The 27,399-nt window shown below is 34.7% G+C and overlaps 1 protein-coding gene across 6 annotated transcripts in view; it reads left to right on the plus strand.

The window, feature by feature from the left end:
* WDR47 (WD repeat domain 47) overlaps positions 1 to 27,399 on the plus strand; it is a 62,081-nt gene that overhangs the window by 19,050 nt on the left and 15,632 nt on the right. For 3 of the 6 annotated variants that reach the window (XM_070367561.1, XM_070367564.1, XM_070367562.1), the window contains 7 exons: positions 3,369 to 3,535; positions 5,660 to 5,743; positions 10,203 to 10,308; positions 11,876 to 12,678; positions 17,075 to 17,198; positions 23,051 to 23,229; positions 26,367 to 26,624. In XM_070367561.1, coding sequence (XP_070223662.1) covers positions 3,369 to 3,535; positions 5,660 to 5,743; positions 10,203 to 10,308; positions 11,876 to 12,678; positions 17,075 to 17,198; positions 23,051 to 23,229; positions 26,367 to 26,624 — 1,721 coding nt within the window. Of the gene's footprint in view, positions 1 to 3,368; positions 3,536 to 5,659; positions 5,744 to 10,200; positions 10,309 to 11,875; positions 12,679 to 17,074; positions 17,199 to 23,050; positions 23,230 to 26,366; positions 26,625 to 27,399 lie in introns of those variants that run through there. The other 3 variants (XM_070367563.1, XM_070367565.1, XM_070367566.1) reach the window with 2 other exon arrangements.

Genomic DNA, 27,399 nt, shown 5'->3' on the forward strand with positions numbered 1-27,399 from the left:
TTTTGAACTGTGGTGTTGGAGAAGACTCTTGAGAGTCCCTTGGACTGCAAGGAGATCCAACGAGTCCATTCTGAAGGAGATCAGCCCTGGGATTTCTTTGGAAGGAATGATGCTAAAGCTGAAACTCCAGTACTTTGGCCACCTCATGTGAAGAGTTGACTCATTGGAAAAGACTCTGACGCTGGGAGGGATTGGGGGCAGGAGGAGAAGGGGACGACAGAGGATGAGATGGCTGGATGGCATCACTGACTCAATGGACTTGAGTCTGAGTGAACTCCGGGAGTTGGTGATGGACAGGGAGGCCTGGCGTGCTGCGATTTATGGGGTCGCAAAGAGTCAGACACGACTGAGCGACTGAACTGAACTGAACTGAACTGAAGCTAGTAGAATCTTACTGATTTATAGTCTCCCTGAGGGAAGAGGAAGAGGCATTTATTACTGAATTCTACTTCTCCAAATTAGAGGAAAATCTTACCTTTGTAGTGACTAATAGTTTAAGGAGATTAAAAAATGTTGATGGATTATGCTTTTATATGTTATCTTTAAAATATATACAGCTAGGATTTTGGGAGCTTCTTCAAATGCTGCAGTAACAGAGGGTGTGTTCAAAAATTATAATTCTAAAATATAGTCATTATGTACCTATGTTTTATGTTGTATCTAGCAACAGTAATGTTTATAAGAGTTAAAATTCTGGTTTGGATAATTAAAGTATACTTTTCTACTGGGAATTCTACAGTTTAGAATTAAAACTTATGTTTTAAATTAATTTTTTAAAACCCTGAATAATTCCGGTTAATTAAGGTGTATTTTTTGCATCTATTCAAAATCTAAGTATAAAATCATTGTAAAATATGTATTGTTGGAATATACTACTTCTCTTAGGCTTTATTGACTGATCAGAAATGATGGCAGCGTGAAACTTGTGGTTATGATTTAAATTTAAGTGGGACTGTTGCCATAGATTCAAAGTATAATAACTCCAGAGTTACTTAGTATTAAACTGAATGTTGAATAATATGAGGCCTATAAACTATTTAATATCATTGTATGTATTGAATGTTAGAAAGTTATGGTCTCAATTCTATATTAGGTTGTGTAATTGGTATATGGTGATTTAAATGAAGTGCCCTCTAAGAACTTTTGAGGCAGCTTTTCAGTTATTTTTCTGGGAGTTAAATTAGCAGTGGCTCATTGGTAAAGGATTCTCCTGCCAAAGCAGGAGACGTGGGTTTGATCCCTGGGTCAGGAAGATCCCTTGGAGGAGGAAATGGCAACTCACTCCAGTATTTTTGCCTGGGAAATCACATGGACAGAGGAGGCTGGCAGGCTTCACGGGGTTGCAAAGTGTTGGGCATGACTTAGTGACTAAACAACAACAATTCTTTTCTAGTAAGAACTATCTGAAGATTTGGGGAATGCTAAAATCAGTGTGCTCTAGGAATAATCTCAGAGAGACAATTGTGAAATATGATCAGAATTTATTGAATGGAAGTATCATTAATTTTATCGTACAAAGTCTTTTGAACAAAGTCTATGAACAGAAGGGTAGTCAGCTCAGAAGACAGCAAAGGGAAACCCAAAGCATGAGGAGTTGGGTGACTGGCCTGTTGGGGGAGAATTTGTGATTTGTCTGTTTCCTGAGGTAGGCATGTCCTTACTGTGGAGATGGATGTATGAGATTAGCTTAGTCTGATGTCATTACTTATTTGAGTCCTAATTACTTTCCCGTGCTCTGTCCTTGGTTTAGTGCCTTCTTCACCTAAGAGAAAAAATATACTAATCTGATGAGCATTCTAGTCTGCCACATGATTGTAATTAATTCTCATTATGAAGAAATGAATTGTCAAAATAGTAAACAAATTGAAAAAAATAAACCTGTATGCATACATGTATATATTTATATTTCTGTGCATTTGATTAAAGATAATTGGTCCTGTGGGAAAGATGCTGTTTTATCTGATCACGTTTGTTTGCAACCAGTCTCCTTAGCTTGCTATTCTTTTGTATTGCTCTGAGCCTGGACTTTTGAAAACTGCAACAACTTAGGGCATTTAAGTTGTGTGGTCTCATCTTTAAAATGAGAATGTTGACCTAATGCTCTTCAGAATTCCTCTTAGTTCTAATTCTTCATGATTAACTTGTGAGCTCAGTTGTATCACTGCAGACTTAACAGGTAAGAGAAGGGATTTGAAAGAACTGAAATATCATTGATGTTTATGTTGATAGTACCAATATTACTTAAAGTTGCGCTTTTCAATCAGCCTTGTTTTATTTGGTTCCAAAGTATAGAGTACAATATTTTACATGTTGCTGCTACATTCTGTAAACTTCTTAAGGACAGAGTGAGTACAGGACAGTGTATATCACAAAGAAAAGATATCCAGTGCTTATTGAATGAGTATATAGGACATAGCTAAACATGGTTTGGATATTTGTGACTTTAAAAATATTCTTTATTGCAAATTTTATACATATGTATGAGTAGACAGAATAATATTATCTTAGTTCATCTGAGGTGCTGTAATAGGATACCATAGACTCGGTGATCTATATATAGAAGAAATTTAGTGCTCACAATTCTAGATGCTGGGAGTCAGAGATAAGGATGCTAGCATGGTTAGGTTCTGTGAGAGACCTCTTGCTAGTTGCAGACTGCTGAGTCACATTGTATTCTCCTAAGAGAGAGGGGTAAGCTAGCTTTCTGGGGTCTCTTTTACTTTTTAATTATTATTACTTTTTTAAATTTAATTTTTCATTTTTATTTGGCCATGCCGAGAGGCAATGCAGGATTTTAGTTCCCCAACTAGGAACTACTGGTTGCCCATTGCAGTAGAAGCGTGGAGTCTTAACCACTGGACCACCAGGAAAACTGGGGTGTCTTTTACAAGGGCACTAATCCTAATCATGAGGGCTTTGTCCTCATTACCTAATCACCTCCCAAAGGTCTTTCCTCCTAATACCATCACTTAACATATGAATTTTGGGAAGACACTGATGTTCAGACCATAGCAAATATTATGAACCTCCGTTTACCTATTACCCTACTTTAATAGTCATGATTATTATTTTTTCTTTACTTCCTGCCATGTGCCTGTTGTATTATTTTGAAGCAAATCTCAGACTTCATATCAATCTGTAATTCCAATGTATATCTCTCGAAGATAAACACTTAAAAAAATCATAGCTATACCTATGTCATACCTCAAAGAATGACTTGGTTTTGACAAATATTACATTAATTTCACTTTGAATACCTGTACTAATTATTTCCAAGAAACTTGTTATGTGTAGTCTCCATGTAGTTAATAATGCTTAGAAGTAAAACAGTAGAACTAATTTTTGTTTTTATTTTGTTTAATATTTAGGCTATCGACATGACGGCTGAAGAAACAGTGAATGTAAAAGAGGTCGAAATCATTAAGCTAATCTTAGACTTCTTGAATTCAAAGAAGCTCCATATTAGTATGTTGGCCCTTGAGAAGGAAAGTGGAGTCATAAATGGCCTGTTTTCTGATGATATGCTTTTCCTGAGGTACGATTTCATTATCACTGTAAGGTTTGTAGCTCATTCCAAGAAATGTTAAGTATTAATAAGATAATAGGTACAATATAGGTAGGTGTTTATAATCATGAAAAGTAAGTATAATTTTTTAAGGTTTATTTCTATAATGAGACTTTACAAAATAAAGTTTTCTGTAGAATATTTTCAGGAGTAAGATCCAAAGATTCATTAAAAAGAGTCACAACTCTATTATGGTTGTGGCATCATGTAAAAGATACTCTATTAAGAAATCAGAGACTGTAAACTTAAAATATTTCTGAAATATCTCTTGTGGCTGTAGAAATAAAACATACTCATATAAATATACTCTTTGTAGAAAATATAGAAAAATAAGAAAAATCACCTCAACGTCCACACATAGTTTTTGATGCATATTAAAAAACCAGCAATTTTGTTTTGCTTTTATAATTTGTATCCTATTCTGTCCATTAACATTATAAGAATTCTCTGTGTGATTATAAATTTTTGCTTTTAAATTGTTCAGTTTACTTAATTTCCTAATAATTTCCCTATTTTTAGACAATTAAATTGTTTCCAGGTTTTCTTAAATGCTCTACTGAGCATCTTTCATACATATGACTTTTTCTGTATCTTGGATTATTTCCTTAGAACAAGTTTCTTGGAGATGGAATTGCAGAGCAAAAGGGAGTTAACATGTTTGCCAAAATGGAAAGCTAAATATATCCTTCCTTGAATTGGATGGAAAAAGAAAAACCCAAATTTCCAGACAGAGATGTATTCTGTGCTTATGTGATACCAAATGTCCTTGACAGGGAGTACAGATTCTTGGATATGTAGCATTTTGTGAAATGAAAATGAAGTGTTTCTAACTCATGAAGAAGGAACTTTTTAAAAAGCTTTATTATATCAGGAAAGTTTATTTAAATTCATTGCACTTCCCTGTATTTAATATGAATGTCACTGAGCCCTAGGGAGCTTAGTCAATGAAATGTGTAGCAGGAACCAATACTAAGGCAGTATTCTTCGGGCTTTGTCTTTCAAGTATTGCTATTCCTGGAATTTAGTAGTGGCTCTCTGATATCCCTCTGCAGGAACCCGTTGGTTTGTGGTGAAGTTTTACTGGTCTAAGGTGAAATGCAAAGAGTTAAAGAATAGGAAATTTTTCATTAAACTAAATGTATTCTTCTAATGTATTCATCTTAAAGGGCTCACCTTTGAAATTATATCCTTCCTACTTTTTAAATGTTAAAATGTCCCTTTATAAAATGATTATGTTATATATTGTGATTGCTTTTTATTACTATTCATTCTTTGTAGAATTTTAAAAATTGACAATCTTATGTAGATCTTCTTGCTTGTTTCTTCCTTTTTAAATTTTCTGTTCTGAAAATGTGTAAGTAGGGAAATAACTTTTAAGAAAGAACAGTAATCTAAAAGCCTTATAACTTTTGGAAGTTCCCATAGACCACTTAAGTCAGAGAAACCTGGTATTATTCATTACTGTTTTCATTCTCAGAATGTAAACTTTAGTATATATTAAATTTAGTTAGATGGCCTCCAAGATGTTGAAGTCACATTTAGAGCAGTTTTTCAGCCTTAGTGCTGTTAACATCTTGTTGTGTGAGTGTGGGAGTTGTCCTGTGCATCGCAGGATGTAGGATATTTAGCAGTTCCTCTCACCCATACCCTGTAAATGCTGGTCACACCCCAGTTGTGACAACCAAAAATGTCCCCACACAGTGCCAGATGTCTCCAGGGGGCAAAGCTGCCCCAAGTTGAGACCCACTGACTTAGACTGGGACACACCTACACACTGGCCCCTGAATAATACAGAATAACTTTAATAGTGGGGAAATAAATAAACTTTTCGATTTAGTTCAGTGTTTTTACATAGGTGAAGAAAAACATTTTAGAATTAGGAGTGGGTGCAGGTTCAGAGATTCTTCTCAAATAGCATATGTTGTTACAAATAATTTATGGGGAAAGTTAATTTTATTACGGTGGTTAAGGAATCAAGTAAAATATTAATCTTATTACCTGCTTTGTGATGTTCTAATGTTATCTTGTCATCTATTCTGCTTTTAACTAGTGTAACATAAATTTGATAGCAGGCATGGATTTTTCTTTATATAGGCAACTAATCCTTGATGGCCAATGGGATGAAGTTCTTCAGTTCATTCAGCCTCTAGAATGTATGGAAAAATTTGACAAAAAAAGGTAAGATTTCATATGAAACTTTCTGGTATCTTATCGTTGGTAGAAGTGTAGCAAGACAAAGCAATAAACAAAAATTTAAAAACAAGACTGTTAGCTTTCCTAGCACATAGTACCCTCAGTCCCATTGAGTTGGAGCATTTCTAGAGGACAGCTTGCATGTACTTCAATTAGTTTACTATCTGATATATAAAATTAGTCAACGGTGCCTGTATATAAAACATCACAAGGGACTATCTGAAGCAGTTGTTTCTTCATAATACTACAAAGATTTTAGAGATGTCATTCCATTGTTTCCTGACCTCCATTATTTCTGACAAAGAGTTATTTTTAATTCTCTTGTATATAATGTTTCTTTTTTTCTTCTTCTACTAGCTGCCTTCAAGATTTTCTCCTTGTCATTGGTTTTCAGCAGTTTGATTGTGCCTATGTGTGATTTACTTGGAGAAGGCAATGGCACCCCACTCTAGTACTCTTGCCTGGAAAATCCCATGGATGGAGGAGCCTGGTAGGCTGCAGTCCATGGGGTCGCTAAGAGTTGGACACGACTGAGTGACTTCACTTTCACTTTTCACTTTCATGCATTGGAGAAGGAAATGGCAACCCACTCCAGTGTTCTTGCCTGGAGAATCCCAGGGACGGGGGAGCCTGGTGGGCTGCCGTCAATGGGGTCGCACAGAGTCGGACACAATTGAAGTGACTTAGCAGCAGTGATTTACTTGTATTTTTCCTGCATGGGGTTTACTGAGGTTTTTGGATCTAAGTTAATGTCTTTCATCAAATTTGAGAAGTTTTTGGCAGTTATTTCTTCAAAAATTTTTTCTGCTCCTTTCTCTTCTCCTTCTAATTATATAGTATTAGATTGATATTGTTCCACAGTTTTGAAGCTTTGTTCCTTTTTTAAAAACATTTTTTCTGTGTATTCTTTAGTCTTGATTTACCCTCAACATTTATTGACACTTCCTTCAGTTAGTAATCTGCCCATAAACAGTGAATTTTTCATTTCAAATATTGTACTTTTTGGTTGCAGAATTTACTTTTATTTCTAATTTTTCTGCTGAGATATTCCTGTTTGTTCATTGTGACTATATTTCCCAATAAAGTCCTTGAACTTATTTTTAGTAACTGTTCACTAATAGTTCTTATTTGCTAATTCCAACTTCTGGGTTACGTCAGGCTTAGTTTCTACTGATTGCCTTTTCTCTTAACTGTAAGTCACTCTTTTTTTCACATGTCTCATCATTTTTTAAAATATATTCTGCACATTGTGGATTCATTGTTGAAACTCTGGATTTCCGTTATCTTCTTTAGAAAATTATTGATTTTTATTCATACAGGGAGTATACTTTGTTATACTCAGAATGCAAAGTCTGTCCCTCACCTAACAGACGTCAGTTGAAATCTCTGCTCAGTTATTTAACCTTCAGTCTGCTGCTTTTGCTGGGCTGTTTGGAGTCTCCCTTGCATCTTCAGTTTTAGGTATGGCCAAGGTTTTAGGCACAGTTTATATAGTAGATTTTGATATATTGTTCATTGTGGTTTCCTCTTGTTTTGGATCCTCCTACCCTCTCTGCCACTTTTCAGCAGTTCTGGCATACCAGACCTTTTTCTGACTTCTCAAAAATCTGTAAAACTGTAGCTTTCTGCTTGAGTTTTAGCTCACGCTGTGTGGATTGGGGAGTACCTCAACTGGAAGGCCCTATACCCTTGAATCTCACTCCCTAAAGTTCCCTTTTTTCATGTATTGACTTCCCTCTAGTTGTGCTAGCCTTTTTTTTTTTTTTTCCCTTTTGGTGCTTTCAAATAATTTTGGGGTTTTATCTAGGGTTTAATTGTTATTTGCAGAAAAGTTAGCCAGATACAAATTACTCCACCATTATCAGAAGTGAAACTTCCTGTTAGTTTCTGATTCTCCATAATTCATGCTATTTGATACTTTTTGGCTTTTGTACATTGTTTATTTACCTGGAATACTGTTTCTTACATCATCTTCTGCCTTTACATAGCACATGCTTGATCATCTTCCAAGAGTCAGTTCTTGTAAGACCCTCACCGTTCCTTGTAGACTTGGTTTAATACTCCTTCAAAATCTTTCTCTGTGTTAGTTACTCAGTCGTGTCCGACTCTTTGAGATCCCATGGACTATAGCCCTCCAGGCTCCTTTGTCCGTGGAATTCTCCAGGCAAATATTGCAGTGGGTTGCCATTCCCTTCTCCAGGGGATCTTCCTGACCTAGGGTTGAACCCCGGTCTCGTATTACAGGCAGATTCTTTACTGCTGAGCTACCCAGGAAACCCAGAGCCTTGCTGAATCCTATACATATTCCATGGAATTATTTAGATGATTCTCTTCTTTTTGTTTTTTAAGTTGAAGTATAGTTGATTTATAATACTGTGTTAGTTTCAGGTATATAGCATAATGATTCAGTATTTTTGCAGACTATATTCCATTATAGCTTATTACAAATTCTCTGTGCTATACAGTTAATCTTTGTTGCTTATCTGTTTTATGGACAGTAGTTTGCATCTGTTAACCTCATACCCCTAACTTATCCCCCACCACCAACTTTAGTAACCACAAGTTTGTTGTCTATGACTGTGAGTCTGTTTTGTATATACGTATATTCATTTATGGGAGAAGGCAGTGGCACCCCACTCCAGTACTGTTGCCCGGAAAATCCCATGGCTGGAGGAGCCTGGTGGGCTGCAGCCCATGGGGTCGCTAAGAGTCAGACACAACTGAGTGACTTCACTTTCACTTTGCACTTTCATGCATTGGAGAAGGAAATGGCAACCCACTCCAGTGTTCTTGCCTGGAGAATCCCAGGGACGGAAAAGCCTGGTAGGCTGCAATCCATGGGGTCGCAGAGTCGGACACGACTGAAGCGACTTGGCAGCAGCATATTTATTTATGTTATTTTTTAGATTCCACATATAAATGTTATCACATAGTATTTGTCTTTCTTTGACTTATTTCAGTAAGCACAATATTCTCTAGGTCCATCCATGTTTTTGCAGATGGCAATATTTTTTGTTTTCCGCTTCCTTATATGACTTCTTTTTTTAAAATTTTTATTGGAGTATAGTTGGTTTACGATGTGTTAGTTTCAGGTACACAGCAGAATGATTCAGTTATACATAGACATATATCCATTCTTTTTTAGATTCTTGTCCTGTGTGAGTCATTACAGAATATTGAGTAGAGTTCTCTGTGCTAAACAGTAGGTCCTTATTAGTTATCTGTTCTATATATAGTAGTGTATATATGTCAATCCCAATCTCCTACTTTATCCCTCTTCCCTTTTTCCCACTGTTATGATTAAGATTGTTTTCTACATCTGTAACTCTGTTCCTGTTTTTTAAATAAGTTCATTTGTACTATTCTTTAAGATTTCACTTATAAGTGATATTATGTGATACTTGGCCTTCTTTGACTTACTTCAGTCAGTGTGACAATCTCTAGGTCCATCTGTGTTGCTGCAAATGGCATTATTTCATTCTTTTTTATGGCTGAGTAATTATTGTGTGTGTGTATACACACACCATAACTTCTTTATCCAGTCATCTGTTACTGTGCATTAGATGAGTTGCTTTCATTAGATGCCCTTCTTTTTAAAGGCAGGGATTTTGTTTTATTGGCAAAACAAATGTTTATATTTGCTGTTATAACAATGGTTGGAAGAATGACTGTGAAGGTTCATTATTATTTTCTTTCAGCCCTTAGAAACACTTTTCTTTAAAGTGCTTAAGGCACTCAACATTTTTTGATTCATAGACAAGTCAAGTAGACTCTCCCTTTCCCCTCTCTGAAAAATACCTTTAAAAAAATTTTAAATCTACAGTTATTTTATGGCTTTTTAGCAGTTTTATTCATTTCATTCTACCCTTTCATCTCCATTTTTATAAGACTTTTCTCATGTTTGAAAAGAAAAGACATATTTTGGGAAATAAAATATTTGGAATATAAAATGTTTTGATTTCATGTTAGATGAGTTTTGACATCTTCCATAAAAACTTGTTTGCTTAGAAATAATATTTCAAATAAAAACCCTTCCTTTGAGTATTAAATTGTGATTACTTGCTATCTTTTAATTGTGGCTTATGAGTGATTGAACATACACACACAGGGCTTCAGTGTGATTAGCCTTATAAGATATTTTTAAGAATTTTTTGAAAGCAAAGGTACTTACAGTAACTAGTAAATACATTTGATTTATGAGACATTGGGAAATTAATTTTTTAAAGTCTTTTTTAAAAGGAATAATTGATCCTATAAGAAAAACTTGGCCTATTTTGCTTTAGGAGCTTGAGTTTCATTTTTAGTCATTGACATTGCTATAGTGAAAGGCAGTGAAAGTGTTAGTCACTCAATCGTGTCCGACTCTTTGCAACCCCATGGACTATAGCCTGTGCTATAATTCAACTTTTAATCATTTTAATGTTTCATATTTTATTTTTCACAGGTTTCGTTATATTATCCTGAAGCAGAAGTTTTTAGAAGCTTTATGTGTTAACAATGCAATGTCAGCAGAAGATGAGCCCCAGCATGTAAGATTTTTATTCCTGAAGGTTTGCGCCATAGTCTTGTTTCAGTCATAAGTATTTTATTCACTAAAACAAAAGATTCGTGTCATGAGTTAAAGTTTTTATGAGTGGTGGTGGGGCAAGATCTGTTGTTTTACGGGTGTAGTACTTTCAATCTGTAGTGCTTCTGGATTTGTTCTGTGATTTAGGCAAAGATGATACACACGAATGGCTGTTTGGTTGGAGAGTGTGTGCCCCTCTTGTTTAAGGTGATCTAGATAGCCGAAGATGTTTGACTTGATGAGTATATCATTGCTTCTTTTCTTATCCCAGAAGTGAATTATGTTTACCTCTTATTTCTGTCTTTTCAGTATTTTCTTTGATCCAGAGATTTTTTTTTTTTAAACCCTTTATTTTTCGGCTGTGCAGTACAACTTGTAGGATCTTAGTTTCCCAGCTAGAGGTTGAACCCAGGCCCTTGGCAGTGAAAGCGCAGAGCCCTAACCACTGACAGCCAGGGAATTCCCCAGAGGTGTTTCTTAATAGAATGTTTATTTTTTAATGACAATTTAGATTTAATGATATTAAATTCTTTTTGGTTAGAGAGTTACTTTTAAAGTTTTAATATTAGTATTGTTGCATCCAAAACCAAAGAAACTTTTATTAAGTGCTAGTAAGTTATCATTGAAATAGTAGAGAAATGCTTGCCAGGTAATGATGTTTAAAGGTAGAAAGAGGTACTTCCCTGGTAGTCTAACAGTTGAGACTCAGCACTTCCACTGCAGAGGATTTGGGTTTGACCCCTGGTCAGGGAACTAAGCTTCCACATGCCAAATGGCATGACCAAAAAAAAAAAAAAAAAAAAATAGTGGAAAGAACACTGGAATATGAATGAGTCAAATAAGAATTTTCATTCTGTCTTTGTCACTAATCAACTGGATTACTTAGGTTAAATCTGCACCCTACCTTTTCCCACAGGTAAGATATAGAAGCTGTGCTATGCAATTTCTGAAGTTCTTTACATCACTGAAAGCTTATGATCCTAAGATAATATTCACTGTACAAATTACTTTGTCTTTTAGCTAAGCTTCCTTTTGTTCTATCTGCACCATTTTTGTAAAAAGTGAACTGTAGATGTTGCCTTTCCTGATTTGCTTTCTTTCCCACACACATTTGTCCTAAGGCAAGTTTGAGAATGGCTCTTTCGCTTTTCAGTAAGCTGGAGTGATGGCAGGGTATAGTAAACAGTTGAATGTTGGCATGCTTCAGTTTCATTGCTTGAAAACTTAATTATCCTTAGTCTTAAAAATTATGCATTGAAAATGATAGTATTAGTCTGAATTACCTTACTTTTTTCTAGGTAAAAGTTTAATATGCTAATAACCAAATTTTAAAATCTTTATTTTAGTAGTAGAAAAACATTTTGATTCTTCACTTGAAAGTTGTTATATAGCCCACCATTATATGAGTATTCTTTGACACCAGCGTATCCCTTTGCAATTGAACAGTTTGTGAAAGTTTATAAAGTATTTTTGAGTAAAATACTTTCATTGTTTTCATATCTCATAGGATATGCTCTCTTTATAGCACTTTTTTTTTTTGTTTTTTACAGCTGGAATTTACCATGCAAGAAGCTGTGCAATGTTTACATGCCCTGGAAGAGTACTGTCCTTCTAAAGATGACTACAGCAAGCTCTGTTTGCTTTTGACTTTGCCTCGTTTGACCAATCATGCTGAATTTAAGGACTGGAATCCCAGCACTGCACGAGTTCACTGCTTTGAAGAGGCTTGTATCATGGTTGCAGAATTCATCCCTGCTGATAGGAAGCTAAGTGAGGCTGGTTTTAAAGCAAGTAACAATCGTTTATTTCAGCTTGTAATGAAGGGCCTACTTTATGAATGCTGTGTAGAATTTTGTCAAAGTAAAGCAACAGGAGAAGAAATTACAGAAAGTGAAGTACTACTTGGAATTGACCTCTTATGTGGTAATGGGTGTGATGATTTGGATCTGAGTTTATTGTCATGGCTCCAGAATCTCCCATCTTCGGTCTTCTCTTGTGCTTTTGAACAGAAAATGCTTAATATTCATGTTGACAAACTTCTAAAACCCACAAAAGCTGCATATGCTGATCTTTTGACACCTCTTATCAGCAAACTTTCTCCCTATCCATCATCTCCAATGAGAAGGCCTCAATCAGCTGATGCCTATATGACCCGCTCTCTGAATCCTGCTTTAGATGGTCTCACTTGTGGACTGACCAGTCACGATAAGAGAATCTCAGACCTTGGGAACAAAACTTCTCCAATGTCACACTCCTTTGCTAACTTCCATTATCCAGGAGTACAAAACCTCAGCAGAAGTCTCATGCTTGAGAATACAGAATGTCACAGTATTTATGAAGAATCCCCTGAACGGTAAGTATTTGCTTATAAAAATTGGTAGAGCTCCATAAGTGTGAGATAATCTAATTGGGGTGTGTGTGTGTTTTCTAAATGTTCAAGTCTCTTTAGTTGAAAGTTAGTCTTTAAAACTTTATTTGTAAGGAGTTTTAAAAATTTTGATAATTAATATTATCTAGGAAAATCTTTATTTTTATGTCCTGTATTATCATTTTGCTGGTTATAAAGGCAGTGAATACATACTAAGAAATTTTGGAAAATGGAAGATTATCAGGAAGAGAATTAAAATCCCACACAATCTCACACTTAGATGACCAGTGTTTTTCCTATGAATACGTTTTTAAAAATTGAGAAGGTGCTATATATATTTTCATACAATTTGCTTTTTTTCGCTTGATAGATCATGAATTGTTCCCATATTCTTAAACGTTTATTGAGGTCAGTGATTAAGGGTATGTGCATTATTCCTTTGTATGACTGTATCATAGTTTTACCTAATTCCTTATTGTAGGAGAGTAGATAGTTTCCTGTAAATACTACTGTATTGAATATGTATATATATAAAAATCTCTGGTTATTTCCAGTTATCTTTAGTAATTCTTTATATTTATTTATTTATTTATTTATACACACACATAAGGAATTTAAGTGTTAAAACCACCACTCAGTTTTTCTTTCAAATCTGGCATGAAATAATAATTTCCTGATTAGCAGTTCTTTATATCAAGGCTTAAGAAACTTCCTGTCTCAGTTTTCCAGGAATCCCATTGGGACACATGGCTGGTTTCCTGTTCTCAGAGTTGATACTATGAATCATTACTATTGACTGCAATAAATTTATTAAAAGAGCATAAAAATGGGAACTTTTACTATTCACATAGGATAGTTGACAGCATTCTGTATTGAGGAAGAAGCACTGGACTCGGAATTTCTGTTTCTAATTAAAACAAGAGGAGATATTTAGTTAAGGCTTAAGAATTACAGGATAAATATTTATGGAAGCATTTTCTGTTAAGTTGCTGTGAGATTGTTGGGGATGGTGGATGTGATTTTCTTTAATGTTTTTTAAAGAAAGGAGAGGATTCTAGGATCAGTTAAGTGAGGGGACTTCCTAAAGCCTAGGGTGACTTCCTAAGGCATCTTACTGCTCTGTATTTTATATTTGAAAGATAAAGATGATATCTAGTGATGAAAATGAATGAGTATAATTTAATATAGGGCATCCTATTATTTAAATCCTAAAGGAATAGAGAATCTTGAATATTGGTAGAGACTATCTTAAACCTTTCTTTGACTTTTCAATCCCTTTAGAGAAAATTTTTGCTGTCTGGGTTGCTGAGCTTCTGGGGGAACTGGTGACATTTTTCTGAGTGTATGAGATGATAGGAGCTTCTTGGTCAATATAATGAATAGCATGTTCGGAACTGTGCACCAGTGGGATTGTCTTGATAAAGAAAAAAGAAAAAACACAAAAAGCTAGCCAAATTTGACTCTACATGTGCTGTTTCCTATGTAAAGAAAGTACTGTAATTGAGAATTGACTGAATAAAGATGGAAAGAAGTGAAGTTATTAGACCATTATAGAGGGGTAAAATGTAACTTGTTAAAAGGTAAGTAATACATGTGTTTTTAGCTGAGCAGTAGTAATAACCCAGAAAACATCTGTCATGTCTCTGAAACTGGGAAACTTATGAGGCAAAGCAGTGTAGAACAGTGAGTAGAACATGGTCTTTGGAGCCAGACTATGGTATGAATAGTAGCTTTGCCATTTTCTAGCTGCATGATCTTGGGAGGCTACTTAATCTCTCTGAGCCCCAGTGACCTCCTCTATAAAATAAGGTGTTGACTTGTAGAATGAGATAAAGTTCCTAGCAGAGTGGTAAGCACGTGCTTGGTGCTTAATAAATACAAATTTCCCTCCTTCGGGGCTCATACCCTTGGAAAGGACAGTGTGTCAAAAGGGCTACTAATATCATGTTCAGTTCAGTTCAGTTCAGTTGCTCAGTCGTGTCTGATGCTTTGCAACCCCAGGAATCTTAGCACACCAGGCCTCCCTGTCCATCACCAGCTCCCGGAGTTCACCCAAACTCATGTTCATCGAGTTGGTGATGCCATCCAGCCATCTCATCCTCTGTCGTTCCCTTCTCCTCCTGCCCCTAATCCCTCCCAGCATCAGAGTCTTTTCCAATGAGTCAACTCTTTGCATGAAGTGGCCGAAGTATTGGAGTTTCAGCCTCAGCATCAGTCCTTCCAATGAACACCCAGGACTGGTCTCTTTTAGGATGGACTGGTTGGATCTCCTTGCAGTCCAAGGGACTCTCAAGAGTCTTCTCCAACACCACAGTTCAAAAGCATCAATTCTTCGGTGCTCAGCCTTCTTCACAGTCCAACTCTCACATCCATACATGACCACTGGAAAAACCATAGCCTTGACTAGACGGACCTTTGTTGGCAAAGTAATATCTCTGCTTTTGAATATGCTGTCTAGGTAGGTCATAACTTTCCTTCCAAGGAGTAAGCGTCTTTTAATTTCATGGCTGCAGTCACCATCTGCAGTGATTTTGGAGCCCAGAAAAATAAAGTCTGACAGTTTCCACTGTTTCCCCATCTATTTCCCATGAAGCGATGGGACCAGATGCCATCCATGATCTTCGTTTTCTGAATGTTGAGCTTTAAGCCAACTTTTTCACTCCTCTTTCACTTTCTTCAAGAGGCTTTTTAAAATAACATGTTATAGAAGAGCTATTTGGCTGTTGATAAAGTGTAAAAATTTATTTTGGAAAAAGTTTACCTGGTTTTGAAAAATGTTTTAAGAATAATTAGAAAATATGGGTAGCTCAGATCAATTATGTTAAAATGCCACATAAAGAGACTTTTGCTTGTGGTAATATATGTTTGAATTCAGTACTTATTTTAAAATATTTAATTGTCTACTCTGTCCTAGCACCATGCTGCATCCCCAGGATATAATGATTGAGTTACTATGGTGAAGAAGATAAAACCCACAGGAAAAGTTTATAAAAGAGTGTGTAGTGTTTTGAAGGATATATTTTGACTTGAACAGAAAGCAACTCAAAAAAGGAAGAAAAAGCTGTTGAAATATGCAAGCCGTGACTATGCAATATAATGGTCTCAAAATTAAATTGCAGGAAAAAAAAAATCTATTCCCAGACTTGGGCCAGCATTGGATTTGGAGTCCGAAGACCTGGATTCAAGTCCTAACTTTATTTACTAACTATGCAGTTTTGGGAACATGCCTTTTTTGAGTCTGTTTAGTCATCTGTGAAATGGGAGTTTTAATCTATTTTACAGGTCACTGTGCAGATTAAATGAGATAATGTATATGGAAATGTTGTGTAAATTGCAAAATTAAATGTTACTTTATAAAATTGTTTTAATCTGTCTACACAGTTAATAATTCTTACAGATTCTACTTTTGGATTAAAATGCATTTTCCTTTGGTCATTAGCAGTTTACAGCATAGTCCTGTAACCGAAAACTCTTCCCAGATCTTTTCTACTTCCTCCTCAGGGTGCATGTGTGTGTATATATGTCTAGATATTTATGACTACTAGGCTCCTAATGTACCTTTGTGAAGATGACTCTCTAGCTCTGCTTTTCTAAACCCTAGACCTCTATTTTAATATGTCTTACATACTTATGCCTGGAGAGGCCATTATGAAGTCATCTCATAATCAAATTAATTGAAGACAAAATTCACTTTACTTTTGTACTTGTTCCCGTGGTATCTGTTACTGATAGGTAATCTTTGTGAATGTGGTATTTGTCATCTTTGGATAATGTTAGTTATTAAAATTTTTAAACAGTGTAACTATGAAAAGTAGAAGTTGCCAGTGCCTAAGACGATGACAAGGAACAACCTGACAGAAGACATCAAACTTACTAATTAGTATACATTAAAAATACTTGAAAGATATTTCACTTTTATGTTAAGTACAAATAAATTGAAGAAAGCCTTTTAATAAAATCTCAGCTGTTCTTAGCTTTTTATTGAAATATATTGGAGGAAAGAAAATTGATGTTTGGATAACAGAATAACAGATTGAGTTCTTTAAGAGAATTTAGGCTTTAGGTCATTTGACCTATTAATTTGTAGATGAAGCTGAGCCACAGAGAATGTAAGTGATTTCCCAAGGCCACATATACTCTTTTAGATGGGAGTCCCTACCCTCCTTGCTTAATAATCCAGTGCTCTTTCATTATTAGCACATTCTATTTTTTTTTTAATCCCTTACATATAGTACTTAAGAGAAAAAAGTAAAGTTTAAAATCTGTTTTTGTGCATTTTATATATACTTAAGCTAAATATGCCTCTTTTAAATTAAAATTTCTTTAGCTACATTACATTTTTCTTTACCCCTACTTCTTTTTTTCATTTATTACCCTGAAGTGATACACCTGTTGAGGCACAGAGACCTATCAGCAGTGAAATCCTGGGCCAGAGTTCAGTTTCAGAAAAGGAGCCTGCAAATGGAGCACAGAATCCAGGACCAGCTAAGCAAGAAAAAAATGAGGTAATGTTTATTACATCTCAGGTCTTTTAGAATTATCCATTTTGTAAGAAGTAATACTATTCGGTTGGATAGAATTTTAAAAGAATTTTTTGTTATTTCAGAGGAGAGAGAATACCTAGGTTTTCTTATTAATTAGATCATTTCTCCCTTCTTTAAGAATCTGTAGGTTTTTTGTTTTTTTAGTTATCATTATATATTTTAGAGCATTTTTAATGTATGAATTTATTAACAGTTAAAAATATCACAGTTGACATTCCTTCTGCATGTTTGAGAATTCATGCAGTTGAATTCATATTAAAAGTAGACAAGTTGTATTTTAAGATATGTGCTCTATATTTTACTAAGTAGATTTAATGAACAAGAAATTATGACATTTATAATGTAGAATAATACCTTATCTCTGCTTCCCTACTGGCTCAGCAGCAAAATAATCTGCTTGCAATGCAGTAGATATGAGTTTGATCCCTGGGTCGGGAAGACCCCCTGGAGAAGGAAATGGCAACCCACTCGACTATTCTTTTTTATTTTTTTTTAATAAAAGTATTAGGCTGTGTTGGTCTTCATTGCTGCGTGGGCTTTTCTCTCATTGCAGCGAGTGGGGGCTGTTCTCTGGCTACTGTGCACAGGCTTCTCATTGCAATGGCTTTTTTTATTGTGTAGCACAGACTCTCTAGGGTGCATGGGCTTCATGCAAGTTGTGGCTCTTGGGCTTCCAGCGCACTGGCTCAATAGTTGTGGCACATGGGCTTAGTTGCTTCTCAGCATGTGGGATCTTCCCAGACCAGGGATTGAACCTGTGTCTACTGCATTGACAGGTGGATTCTTTATCACTGAGCCATTAGGGAAGCCCCCACTCCAGTATTCTTACTTGGGAAATACCATAAACAGAGGAGCCTAGCAGGCTATAGTTCATGAGGTCACAAGAGTTGGATGTGACTTAGCAACTCAACCATTACCACCACCACACCTTATCTAAGCCTTTAGAGTTCTAGTTTATTTTTCTGTGGTGCTTTGAAAAGGAAATTGTATTGTGAAATAAGGTGCAGATTTTATCATATATATAATATCCCACTTATAAAGGGTGAGTAGGTTTAATAAGTTGAATAAGTTTTTTTTGTGTTTGACTAAATATTAAAAATGAGGTTGAAAAATTATCCTTAAAAGTACATATGGATATGTACCAAACAACAGTATCCCAAAATATATGAAGCAAACATTGGCAAAGCTGAAGGGAGAAATAGACTGTTCTGCAGTAATAGTTGGAGGTTTCAATACCATACCTGCCATAATGGATAGACTATCTAAACAGAAGATCAGTAAGGATATAGAGGGCTTGAACAATGCTGTAAACCAGTTAGCGCTAACAGACATCTATAGAATACTCAACAGTAGTGGAGTACACAGTCTTCTCCAGTGCACATGCAGCGTTCATCAGGATGGACATCTTAGGATGTATCTTAGGACTCAGTACATTTTAAAAGATTTAAAATCATGTAAAGTGTCTTCTCTGACCACAGAGGAATGAAGCTAGAAATGAGTAACAAGGAAAATTTTTAAATTGAAAATTTGAAAAAATGAATCAGCACGTTCTTAAACAACCAGTGGGTCAAAGAAGAAATCACAAGGGGAAATTAGAAAATACTTAGAGACTAATGAAAATGAGTACAACATAACAAATAGACAACAAGCTTATGGAATGCAGCAAAAGCAGTGCTCAGGGATAAATTTGTAGCTGTGAATGCTTACATTAAAAAAAGAAGAAAGATCCCAAATTAATAACTTTATGCCTTGAAGAGCCAAAGAAAGGAAGAGCATGCTCTATCCAAAGCTTGCAGAGGTAAGGAAATAATAAAGATTAGAGGAGAGAGAAATAAAAGAGAAAAGGGAAACAACAGGGAGAATCAACAAAATCAAAAGTTGGTTCTTTGAAAAGATCAACAAAATTGATAAGCCCTTAGCTAGACTGACAAAGAGAAAAGCGAATAACTAAAATAAATAAAAATACCTTACAGGGCTTCCCTTACAGGTGGCACCAGTGGTAAAGAACCCACCTGCCAGTCCAGGAGACACAAGAGATGTGAGTTTGATCCCTGGGTCAGGAAGATCCTCTGGAGGAGGAAATGGCAACCCACTCCAGTATTCTTGCCTGGAAAATTCCATGGACAGAGGGACCTGGTGGGCTACAGCCCATAGGGTCACAGAGTTGGACACGACTGAAACGACTTAGCATATCTACCTTACGACAATAAAAAGGATTATAAGAGAATACTATGACCATTTGTAAACTAACAGATAACTTAGATGAAGTGGACAAATTCCTTAGAAGCAAATTACTAAACTCACTTGGAAAGAAATAGAAAATCTCAACAGATCCATATTGAGTAAAGAATTGAATCAGTAATCAAAAAGCTTTCCAACAAAGGAAAGACAAGGATCAGATGACTTTACTGGTGAATTCTATAAACATTTAGGAAGAGTTAACAATAATCCTCAAAATTTTCCAAAAAATAAAAGAGGAGGGAACCCTTCCTAACTCATTCTGTGAGTTCAGCATTACCATCATAGCAAAGCCAAGTGAAAGTATTAGGAAAAAACTACAGACCAACATGTAGGATGAATATATAAGCAAAAATCAACAAAATACTAGCAAGCTAAAACCATTAGCATATTAAAAGGATTATACATCTTGACCAAGTGGATTGATTGCAGGATGCAAGTGTGGTGGTTCAACATAGAAAACTTTCAGTTTAATAATCACATTAATAGAATGAAGGAAAAAATAAACAACATGTGATTGTATCAATTGATGCAGAAAAGACATTTGACAAAATCAAACACTCTTTGCTGTTAAAAACTCTCAGAGAACTAATAATAGAATGGAACTTCCTCAGCATGGTGAAGATTATTTATGGAAAAACCAAGCTAATATCATACTTAATGGGGAATGACTAAAAGCTTTCTCCCTATAATCAGGAACAAAGATAAGGATGCTTGCTTTCACAATTGTTACTTCAACATTTGTTACAAGTTCTAGCCAGAGCAGTTAGACCAGAAAAATAAATAAATAGGGAAGGAAGAAATAAAGCTGTCTCTATTCACAGATGACATAAATATTATATATCATCAGAAAGAATCCACATGACAGCTATTAAAGCTTATGAACAGGTTCATCAAAGTTGCAGGGTACAAGATCAACACATGAAAATTGTTTGTGTTTCTATATACCAGCAGTGAACAATCAGAAGAGGAAATTAAGAAAACAGTTTTGTTTACAGCAGCATATAAAAGGATAAAATACTTGGGAATAAATTAAGGAGGTGGAAAATTTGTATGCCAAAATCTACAAAACATTACTGAAAGAAGTTAAAGAAGACCTAAATAAATGAAAAGACATTCTGTGTTCACGAATGGGAAAATTTAATACTGTTAAGATGTAAATGCTACCCAACATTATTTACAAGTTTCATGTAATTTCTGTAAAAAATTCCACTGTCTATTTTGTAGTAATGGAAAAGCTAATACTCAAATACTTGGAATTGCAGCAGGCTTTGAATACCCAAAACAATTTTGCAAAAAGAAATACAAAATTGTAGGACTCACACTTTATAATTTCAAAACTTACTATAAAGCTACAGTAATTAAAACTGTGTAGTTCTTGTATAAGGATAGGCATATAGACCAGTGGAATAAATTGAGAGGCCAGAAGTAATTTCATATATCTGTGACCAGTTGATTTTTGGTATGGATGCCAAGTCTACTTAGTGGGGGAGAAATAATCTTTTCAACAGATGATGCTTGATATCTGGATTTCCACATGCAAAAAAGGAAGTAGGACCTCTGCCTCACATTGTATATAAAAATTAACTAAAACTAGATCAACAACTTAAGTACAGGACCTACATAAGTATAAAACTCAGAAGAAAACATAGGGATTAATCTTTACAACCTTAGATTTTGTAATATGTTCTTAGGTATAATACCAAAAGCTTAAGCAACAAATGCAAAAATTGAACTTCATCAAAATTAAAAACTTACTTGCATCAAAGGACATTATCAATAATCTGAAAGGACAGCCTCCAGAATGGGAACAATATTTGCAAATTATTTATCTGGTAAGGTTTTAGTATCTAGAAAATATAAAGAACTACAAGTCAACAATAAAAAAATCCATTTTAAAAAAGGAGTTGAATAGACAGTTCTCCAAATTGGCCAGATGTCTATAAATGGCCAATAAGTACATGAGAAAAATGCCTAATACCACTTGTCATTAGGGAAATGCACATCAAAACCACAATGAATTATAACTTCGCAATTACTAGAATGGCTAACAGGCTAAAATCAAAGCAGTAGAAAGTAATGTGTTGGTGAGAAAATAGAGAAATTTGAGGCCTCATACATTTCTGGTTGGTGTGTAAAATGGTGTAGTCACTGTAGTTTCGTGGTACCTCAAAAATCTAAACAAGAATTACTATATGACCCAGTCATTTTACTTCTAGGTATAGACCCAAAAGCTTTGAAAGCAAAGGCTCAGATAAATAACTGTACATCCATGTTCATAGCATCGTTATTAACTGTGGCCAAAAGGTAGAAATAACTCATGTACATCCACAGGTTAATGGATAAACAAAAGCGATGTATCCATACGATGGAGTATTACTCAGCCATACAAAGGAATGAAGTCTGACATAGGCTGCAACTTGGATGAACCTTGAAAACATTGTGTTAAGTGAAATAATTCAGACACAAAAGGACAGATACTGTATGATTTGTTTACATGATATATCTAGGATAAGTAAATTCATAAGACAGAAAATGGAATAGAAGTTAGCAGACATTAGAGGAAGAAGGAAATGGGAGTTATTGCTTAATGGTTATAGAGTTTCTGTTAGGGGTGATAAAAATCTTTGGAAATAGATAATAGTGGTGGTTATGTAACACTATGACTCTTATGCCACTGAATTCCACACTGAATGGTTAAAATTACAATTTTTATATTTATTTTACCACAAAAAATTTTTTAAAGGACATAGAGATAATTTTGTTTCAGAGTTACTGCTGTAAGGTATGAAATACAGGGGGACCGTTACTATTCTCTGGGAAAGGGAGACAGTTTTAGCTTTAGTCAGTCAGTCATGCAGGACTCTTGGTTAAGCTTACTGTCAGTGTTGGCCAGTTTTAGAGATGATCCAGTTCATATGATCTCTGTAATTTGACCACACTCTGGCTTGGCAGGAGGGTCTTTCTTTGCCAATGTTGGAATTCACTATAATATCTAAGTCCTTTGAGTACTATGTAGTTCTTTTAGAAGAATGAAGTAGGAATGTTGAGACTGCAGGGTTTAACATCTGTTTAGTTTGTTTTCTTGTGAAGAGCCATTTGAATTAAAGTATTGTTTTTTATAAGCTTCCTTCCAGAGTAACCTATTTAGCCACAGCCACTTACATGCTTAAATTTTGTTAGACAAGGTTAATATTGTATTTATTAAATATTAATATAGTCCCTCAGTATTTTTTCCTAGTAATATAGATTTGTGCTAGTCTTTACATTTGTATTCTATATTCATGTCGTCCTTGTGACAACTGTAGTCTGTTTTTATTTGTGTTAGTCAGGGATCCAGGATGATCATTTGTTTTGGTCAGTCTTTTACTGTGGAATAGAGCAAATTAATCGATCTGATCTATTTGACTGTTAAGACTCATGCATACTATGTTATTTTTCAAAGATCCAATATATTAAGTATTTTCTGATTTGCCATCTATATGTTTTATGCAGCACTTATGGAAGTTACTGTTGAGGGATAACATATTCAATCATAGTCTGCTCAAACTTTTTTTTTTTTTAATATTTTTAAGCTTCGAGATTCAACAGAACAGTTTCAAGAATATTATAGGCAAAGATTGCGCTATCAACAGCACTTAGAACAGAAGGAGCAACAGCGACAGATATACCAGCAGATGCTGCTTGAAGGAGGTGTGAATCAGGAGGATGGTCCTGATCAGCAGCAGAATCTTACTGAACAATTCCTTAATAGGTCGGTCTTTTAGTCACTTTTTTATATATGAGGAATTATTTAAAAGCTATTAAGAGCATGCAGTAACCGCTACTTTCTGTGTATAGTTTGAAATTTTAAGGCTTTTTAAGCATTTCAAGTAGTGTAGAGTTACATAATCTCTTCAGTCACAGAAGTCTGAGGGCTCATCCAGTTTTGTCCACTTTCTGTTAAATGGTCTGTCACATCTGAGCAAAGGGAGCTGTGAGCATGGTGGTTTCAGCATACAGGCTGAAAGTGGACTGCTTCTGGATCTGGCCATGTCCCAGGGTAGCTGAAGACTTACGGGAAATTACTGTCTTCAGATTGCTTGTTTCCTCATCTATTTCACAGGGTTGCCATGAAGATTAAACGAATTAACCTACATAAAGTATTTAGAACAGTACCTGGCATAGAGTAAACACTATATTAAGTGGTAGCTGTTGTTTTATTCTTATCTTGAGAGCTTAAACTTTCAGATTTTATTGAATTCAGAATATTAAAATGATTCTTTCTTATTAATTTCTTCTAAAATGTATGAACTTACTATTTTTGACTATAGGAGGTAAATACATGGTAACATTTTTTTTTTTTTTAGAAATCTGTAAACCAGAATATGTGTACTTAATTGAGCTAGAGTTGTTGGAAGATTGAGTTAACATATATTAAAAAAATACTTAGAATAATTTCTAGCATATAGGAGGCATGCCATAAATGTTGGCTGTCATCATGATTTGGAGTAGGAGATGGCAACCCACTCCAGCATTCTTGCCTGGAGAATTCCATGGACAGAGGAACCTGGTGGGCTATTATAGTCCATGGGGTTACAAAAGACACGACTGAGCACACACACATGCATGCATCACCATGATTATAATTGGGCAGTGCAGTGATGACTATCCTTTCTTGGTTCAGTAATATTGGAAGTAATCTGCTTGACATTCTGTGTGTTATTGCAAGTCAGTGAGCCTGAAACTGATCCTGTCTTCAGACCTTCACACAAGGAACATTTATAGTGGTATCTAGAGTCTAGGTAGTCCTCTGAACATTCAATTTGAAGATTATTTTCTTATCACCTCTGATCAAGTCACTGGCTTATCAGAATTATACTGATATGATGAACTGCTACTTCTGGTTCTTACATGTCTTCATTTCAGTAAAAGTCATGGTTGCAATTTGACTTCCTGTCTTCTTTTTTAGTGAAAGCAGATACTTAATATTGTCAGAACATAAAGTGACAAGGTTCTATGATTCCAGTAGTATGGATGTCCTTGCTCAGAAAAAAGGTTAAACTATTCAAGATGGTTTATTTTTCCTTAAAGATAATTATAAATAGAATTCATTGTAATAATAGAATTCAATATAGATAATAGAATTCATTATCTTAAAATTATAAGAATTTTTCTTACAATTTAGGTTCAGTTTAGGTATAACAACTGTTCTCAATTTCTTTAGCAATTAGAATTTTGAATTATACTAAAGGTAAGTATATTATAAAAATCCATAGAATAACCAGGTCTGTTATAAATATCAATGGATGTTTATCCTAAACTTTTATAAATTAGTTTCATATAAAATTTCTGTTGTTTTCTTAACCTTTCCTTATCTATTCTTTTTTTTAACTCTTTAAAATAATACTTTTATTCAATCTTTTCTTCTAGACCTTCACTTTTATGTACCAGGACATTAAAGTATCTGACTAATACCAAGGACAAATTGAATAGAGATAGAAACTAGAAATTAAAATATATCTTTTCCCCTTTAATGTTTTAGTCTTTTGAGTCATTCTAGCAGCAGAACGCCATTTCCAGAATTAAATTTTGCTTCTTCCCTTCCAGAGGCATAGAAAGAGTTAGAGAAATAAGAGTCATGTTATGTAATAGAACTTACTAAAAAAAATCAACTAAAGTATGATAGGCTTATTTATAACAGTATTATATCATTACTTCTGATATTTTCTGTTACTAATAATTGGCTCTTATTATAGGCATATTCTGCCCCTTCCCCATCTTCCCTAACTTTAGTGAGACAAAATTATGTTAACATTTTAGACTCTTCATGCTTAGCATTTCCCACATTTATTTGACTGAAGACTTTTTTTTTTTTTTTTTTAATATGGGGAGCATTTAACAAGATTAGTGTTTCATAGAAATCCTATTTACTTAAAAATTTTAACTAATAAATATTTAGTAATGGCTGCCAATTCCTTTAATAATTTTAAACTGATCTTTTAAGGTCTCTTAAAAACCCTAAACATACACGCATGCACAAGTGCACACGCATACACACGTACATGAACACTAAATGTTTAATTTAAAAAATTAGAAAATACAGTGAACCACAACACCTCTTGGTAATCACATCCCTTATGTAGTCCTCTCTCATATTATATCCAGGCTGGAGAAAGTGATTCTGGGCCAGTTCTTGGCTAAATCTTGAGAGTCTGACAGCTTCCTCTAAAGTGCTCTTTGGAGCCCTGAGTCCAGCATAAGGAGTCAGGTTACTCTGACTTGCACTGAGGCAAAAGCGCTCAGGCTACCTTGTTTTGCTCCCTGTTTAATATCCCTGGTGCCTAGATCAGAGCCTGGCAAATAGTTTTTGTAGAATGAATAAATGAATTGTAAAAAAATTAAAAAATTAAAAAAAAAATAAATGAATTGAATGAGTGAATGTGTGAATAATGGGGATGCCACTTGACTTTGTCCCATCATGGTTTGCACTGGTCATCCATTTCCTAGTTGATATGATATTACTAGACAGTAATATTGTTTCATTTCATTTCATGAAATGAAAATGGCTTGTTTTGTTTTGTTGGTGAAAAATTTGGTATTGAAAATTGGACCAAAGTTATACTGAAGTAGAAACAGATTTTTTTTTTTCCTGTTTGGTAAAAGTTACTTTTAAAAATTTAGTGATACCTATTATGTCTTATCTCTTTTACAGTGGTATCTTATAGGAAAATTTGGATCTTCTTGCAGTTTCTTTGTTGTGTCTTAAACTGATGATGGTAATTTTTAGTACTAAACTTGTCATATATGTTATACGTGCATGTATTTACCGTCTCAGACTTTCAATATTCTATATGTTAGAAATATGACTAACTTTTTATTTTAATATAGTTACATTATTTTATTTTATAGGTCCATTCAAAAGCTCGGGGAATTAAATATTGGAATGGATAGCCTTGGTAATGAGGTACCAGCGCTCAACCAGCAATGTAATGGGAACAAAGGCAATGGATCTAATAATTCTTCTGTAACTAGTTTTTCTACACCACCCCACGACTCTAGTCAGAGATTAACCCATGATGCTTCAAGTATTCATGCAAGTACTCCTCGTATTCCTGGATCAGTAAATCATATGCCTTTTCTTGAGGAATCACCTTGTGGAAATCAAATGTAAGTGCTTTACTTTGTAAGACCTGGAAATGTTAACTTCAAACTAATAAATAAAAACTTAGAAAGTTGAATTTCTCTTATCTATTCTCTTCTACTAACTTCTGAGTCTCTTAATTGTCTTTATTCTCTTATTTTTCTTTTTGTTTTCTTACCACCACCAAGGCAATTCTATTTTCTATAACCCATTTTACTCAGAGATCATACAGCTTTAGGCTTTATATTCTCCCCAGTTTTTTCCCCTTGCCATTGATACCTTTCAACAAATAATCTTTTAATTCACAGACTTCCAGGGCATAAAAAGTTGTTCTATGACATGGTGGAGTGATTGCAGTAAGAGTCTTGGCAGCTCTGGTAGTTACAGCATCTGAGACTTCTCGCGTGTTTATGTTTTCACTAGTCAGAGAAAAATTTTCATCTTGCTATCATTAGTAAACAGGTGTTAACTTATGCAATGGAAATATTTGAGCATTTTCTTCATCTATTATAGCCTTAAACCACCTTAGAGTGGTTCATTTTAAAATGCATAACTTGCTCCTGGCATTTGTATAGAACTGGCTTTATAGATTTAGTATCAAAAGCTCTAGTTTTATACTTAAGGACATAAATTTATCTAATACTTGCTTTATTACAGTTTATATAAAACTTTTTCATGTACCCCTCAACTAGAACTCAAATTTTAAAATTTATTTCTATCTAAGTAATATACATACATGGTGTAAAAGGACAAATAGCACTTTAAGGCTTAAGACAAAACAGAATCCCTTATCTTACCCAT

This window comes from Bos mutus, chromosome 3 (genome assembly GCF_027580195.1).
Source record: "Bos mutus isolate GX-2022 chromosome 3, NWIPB_WYAK_1.1, whole genome shotgun sequence".
Classification (NCBI taxonomy): domain Eukaryota; kingdom Metazoa; phylum Chordata; class Mammalia; order Artiodactyla; family Bovidae; genus Bos; species Bos mutus.